Source organism: Quercus suber, unplaced genomic scaffold (assembly GCF_002906115.3).
Source record: "Quercus suber isolate HL8 unplaced genomic scaffold, Cork oak 2.0 scaffold_704, whole genome shotgun sequence".
Taxonomy (NCBI): Eukaryota; Viridiplantae; Streptophyta; class Magnoliopsida; order Fagales; family Fagaceae; genus Quercus; species Quercus suber.
The window spans coordinates 93,574-99,181 of NW_027070145.1; the positions used below are offsets into that span (position 1 = coordinate 93,574).

The window sequence follows — 5,608 nt, forward strand, 5'->3', positions numbered from 1 at the left end:
TAAGTTTAAACACCTAAAAAAATCGTAACAGAGTGCTAACTAACCCATATCATCTGGTCCGAGGACTACAGGCATGAATGGATTTAAGTTTAAACACCAAAAGAAATCGTAACAGAGTGCTAACTAACCTATATCATCTGGTCCGAGGACTACAGTCATGAATGGATTTAAGTTTAAACACTTAAAGAAATCGTAATAGAGTGCTAACTAACCCATATCATCTGGTCCGAGGACTATAGGCATGAATGGATTTAAGTTTAAACACTTAAAGAAATCGTAACAGAGTGCTAACTAACCCATATGATCTGGTCCGAGGACTACAGGCATGAATGGATTTAAGTTTAAACACTTAAAGAAATCGTAACAGGTTGATATGCTGATTAAAAGAAAAATCTGATTAATAATAATACCTTTTGAGGTTATTTACATTCCATGGGCGTGGTATCACATGATTGTCCAGGTCTTCAAGGAAATATGCCCCAATGCCAGCTCCTGAAGTAATACGATATGGCCCTTCCCAATTAGACCCTAATTTTTCCCAAATTGGGTTCTTTACAGTGCCAACCACCTTTCTTAATACCAGATCACTAGGTTCCAGAGGTCTGAGCCTTACGTTGGCGTCGTAGCCCTGTCTTAGCTTTTTTTGGTAATGTGCTAATTGGACCATTGCATTTTCCCTCCTTTTATAAATTAGGTCCAAACTCTTCTCTAGCTGCTCATTGTTACCTGTCGGAATAAACGAGCTAGTTCTCAGTGTCGGGAATCCAGTTTCCAAAGTTATGACAGCTTCAACCTCGTAGGTCATTGAGAAGGGGGTCTCTCCAGTAGACCTGCGTGGAGTAGTTCTGTAAGCCCAAAGCACATGTGGCAATTCTTCTACCCATTTATCCTTCGCGTCATCTAACCTCTTTTTCAAGCCATTCACAATGACCTTGTTGACAGCTTCGGCCTGGCCATTACCCTGGGGATAAGCTGGGGTGGAGTATCTATTTATGATCCCCAGTTCGCTACAATAACTCCTAAATGCTTTGCTATCAAACTGCAGGCCATTGTCCAAGATGAGAATACATGGGACTCCAAATCAAGTAACTATACTCTTCCACACAAACCTTTGCACGTCTACGTCTCGGATGTTGGCAAGAGGTTCTGCTTCGACTCACTTGGTGAAGTAGTCAGTGCCGACCAGCAGATATTTCTTGTTTCCTGCAGCCTTATGGAATGGTCCCACGATATCCAAGCCCTATTGGGCGAAAGGCCATGGGCTGGATAGCGGGTTGATGGTCCCCTCTGGCTGATGAATGTGTGGGGCAAATCGCTGACACTGATCACACTTTTTAACATAATCCAAGGCTTCTTTTTGCATGTTTGGCCACCAATAACCTTGAATGATGGCTCGGTGAGCCAAGGATCTACCTCTAGTGTGGCTTCCGCAGATTCCTTCATGCAGTTCCTCTAATAACAGCTCAGCCTTTTCAGGATGCATGCACAACAAGTACGGTCCTGAATAGGAACGTTTGTATAGTTTCTGATCTTCAGACAACCAAAACTGGGCTGCTTTCCTCCAAATTTTATCGGCTTCTCCCTTCTCTTTAGGCAAGATATCTTCCTTTAGAAACTTAACCAAAGGGTCCATCCAATTGGGTCCAGCCCTGACTTGATGTACTTGAACTACTTCTTTTCCTGCTTTGATGGGTTTATGCAAGTCCTCGACGAGGATAACTCTCGGCAAATCCCGTGCCGAAGAGGTGGCTAGAGTGACCAAGGAGTCAGCGTGTGAGTTACCATTCCTAGGAATATGCAGCAAGATGAAAGATTCGAACCCTGACTGCAGATGTTTAACTCGGCTCAAGTATCCCAGCATTCTTTCATCCTTTGCCTCAAACTCCCCTTGTACTTGACCCACAATCAACCTTGAATCCGAGAATAACTTTACTGCCTTTCCCCCCATCTTTTGGACCATACTCATCCCCATCAGTAGGGCTTCATATTCCGCCTCATTGTTTGTTGCCGAGAAGTCTAGCCTTAATGCTTTCTCAATGATGATTCCCTCGGGGGATATCAGCACTAGCCCCACTCTTGAGCCTTTCTGGTTTGCAGCACCATCCACGTATGCCTCCCAATGGGAAGGGCCTTGGTGAGAGATCATACCAACCGATTTTTCATCCATGTTTGATGTCAGCTTTACTTCTTCTAATCGGGGCTCCGTGAACTTGGCTACCAAATCAGCAAGCACCTGGCCCTTGACCAAGGTGCGTGGCATATACTTGATATCAAAAGGCCCTAGGATCGTCCCCCATTTTGCAATTCTTCCAGTGTAGTCTGCACTTCGGAGTATAGCCCTGAGCGAAAGCTAGGTGAGAACGACGACTGTATGAGCTTGGAAATAATGTGGGAGCTTTCGTGTACCGAGCACCACTGCTAGAATAGCATTTTTCAACGGTAAATAACGAACCTCGGCTTCATGCAGCGACTTGCTTACACAATAAACGGGTCTCTGCACACCGCCATCTACTTGGATCAGTACCAAGCTTACAGCATGGGTAGCTACAGCGATATACGCGAACAAGACCTCATCGGGCTCAGGGCTGGACATAATTGGTGGTCAAGCTAGATAATCTTTTAACTGTTGAAAGGCCACAGCACACTCTTCTGTCCACTTGAATCCTTTCCACTTGTTGATCAAGGAAAAGAAGGGCTGACACCTATCCGCTGATTGAGAGATAAATTGATTTAGGGCTGCCGTCATCCTTGTCAGTTTTTGAACCTCCTTGGGATTCCGAGGAACTTGCAACTCATTGATGGCCTTTATCTGATCAGGGTTGACCTCAATTCCCCTGTGAGTCACCATATATCCTAGAAACTTACCTGATCCCACACCAAATGAGCACTTAGAAGCGTTCAAGCGTAGCTTGTATTTCCGGAAAACTTCAAAGGTACTTTCTAGGTCTTTTACATGCTCGGCCACCACTTTGCTCTTCACCACCATGTCATCTATGTAAATCTCAATATTTCTTCCCAGCTGTGGTTCAAACATCCTCGTCATCATCCTTTGGTAAGTAGAACCCGCATTTTTCAAACCGAATGGCATTACCTTATAGTGGTAATTACCTATGGGAGTCACAAAAGCAGTCTTCTCCTGCTCTTCCAGGACTAAGGGTATCTGATAATAGCCTTGGAATGCATCCAAGAAGCTCATTCGGTGGTGTCCGACAGTGGCATCTACCAGCCGATCGATTTTTGGCATGGGAAATGGATCTTTAGGGCATGCCTTATTTAAGTCAGTGAAGTCCACACATACTCGCCATTTCCCGCTCTTTTTCTTCACTACCACAGTATTTGCCAACCACTCTGGGTAGAAAACCTCTTTAATAGCTCCAGCTTGTTTGAGCTTTACTACTTCTTCTCTGACGGCTTCAGCATGTTCCCTAGATGGACGCCGAGGAGGCTGCTTCTTAGGGGTGATCATGGGGTTTACTTTCAAATGGTGACATATAAATTTCGGATCCAGCCCTGGGGCTTCATAACCGTTCCAGGCGAAGACGTCGAGGTTCTCCTTAAGAAGTCGCACTAACTCTTCTTTTTCTTGCAAAGGTAACTGGGATCTGACTTGAAAGAATCTTTCGGGGTCATCCCCAATGATGACTTTTGTCAAATCTTCGCACCCTGCGCCCTTGTCCAGATCTTCAGTGGGCAATAACCGATGCTTTGGTTGCTATAAGCCCTTTTTGGCTCTGGTTGATGACTCGGCTCCTGGCTCGTGCTGAATGGCAGCCACCAAGCATTGTCTAGCTACGAATTGATCCCCCCGGATTTCGCAAACCTGGCCTTCAGATGGGTATTTGATTTTCTGATGTAAGGTGGAAGAAATCGCCCCCAGCGCATGCAGCCAAGGTCTGGCTACAATCGCCGTATAGGGTGAAAAAACGTCCACAACTATGAAATCCACCTCCACCACCTTTGAGCCAGTCTGCACAGGTAGTCGTATTTGACCCTTTGGGGTAACAACTCTTCCTTCGAAACTTATCAGCGGAGAACTATATGGTGTTAAGTCACTAAGTTTGAGGTTCAGCCCCCTGTAGAGATCAGGGTACATTATTTCTGCAGCGCTACCTTGGTCAACCATCACCCGTTTCACATCATACCCTATAATTCTAAGGGTGACGACCAACGCATCATCATGAGGTTGGACAGTGCCCACCTCGTCCGCGTCTGAAAAACCTAAAACTAGTTGATCATCCAGTTTACACCTCTTCGGACCCTAGCCAGATTCCCCTGCAGGTAACCGATCCACCGACATGACCTTGGATGGCCAGGATCCTGTTCTCCCTGGGGCTGCAAAGATAACATTGATAGTTCCCAGAGGGGGTTTTAAAGGATCATCCCTCCGGGACTTCGCACTCATCGGACCTCCTCGGCCACTGGTGTGATGTAAGAGATGTCGCAGTTTCCCTTTGCCGACTAGTTGGTCTAAATGAACCCACAAACTCCTGCAGTCCTCAATCGTGTGCCCATGATCCTGGTGGTATTGGCAGTAGGGATTGCGATTACGTCTGTCAGGATTCCCTACCATCTTGTTCGGCCACTTGAAGAACGGCTCGTTCTTGACATTTTCTAAAACTTGATGGACTGGATCTCTGAATACGGTGTTGACAGTCTGGGGGTTGGCTGCTCCTGACTGCGCAGGAAATTCTCTCCTCGGTTTGCTGTTTGTGTATCGATCCGACCTGAAATCCCTCATATCTTGGAGGATAACCTTCTCCTTGCCTTTTCCTTGTTGTTGGTCTTCTTCAACTCTCTTATACTTCTCAATGCGGTCCATTAGCTGATGCATGCTAGTAACGGGTTTACTAGACAAGGATGTCCTTAAACCATGATCAGTAGGGAGGCCAAGCTTAAATGTTTCTAGGGCCATTGCATCAAAATTGCCCTCCATGTCATTAAACATCTCTCAATATCTGTCCGAATACACCTTCAGTGTTTCTCCTTCCTGCATGCTCAAAGACAGCAGAGAAGACAAAGGTCAGGCCACTCTTCGGCAGGTGACAAAACGTGAACCAAAAGCTTGGGTGAGCTCTTTGAAACAGCTGATGGAATTTGGGTTCAGCCCATCGAACCACCTTATGGCAACTAGCCCAAGACTGGAAGGGAAAACCTTACACATCAGCACTTCGTCCCTAGAGTAGACAGCCATCCTTTGGTTAAAATGACTCACGCGTTCCACGGGGTCTGTTTTACCGTTGTAGATGGTGAACGTTGGTTGGTTAAAGCGCCAAGGAAGTCTCGCCTCTTCAATCCTACGCGTGAAGGGTGACCTAGAAATCTGGTTTAGAGCCCTACTCATGGCGTCGTTTTCCACGTCTCCACGTGATGGACTTCTGCGTTGCCTCTTGCGATGAGATTCTTCTTCGTAGGTATAGGACTCGCTGGCTGGTGTCTTGGATTTATGTTGATAAGTGACGTCCGACTCGTCATCAGGGTCCTCATCAGAATACGAGGAAGCCCGTTTCCTCTTTGTATGGTGTAACTCCCTTTTTAGCTTTTCAATCTCCCGCTGCAAATCTCGGTTCTTCTCTGCATGGGACATGCGACTCCCACCATGTGATTGGTT

The 5,608-nt window shown here is 46.2% G+C and overlaps 1 protein-coding gene across 1 annotated transcript; it reads right to left on the bottom strand.

Annotated features, from left to right (window-relative positions):
* Positions 1–4,258: 4,258 nt before the first annotated feature.
* On the bottom strand, positions 4,259–4,933 carry LOC136064542 (uncharacterized). The gene has a single exon (XM_065766432.1). It carries the CDS (start codon positions 4,931–4,933, stop codon positions 4,259–4,261), a length of 675 nt encoding a protein of 224 aa, XP_065622504.1.
* Positions 4,934–5,608: the final 675 nt, after the last annotated feature.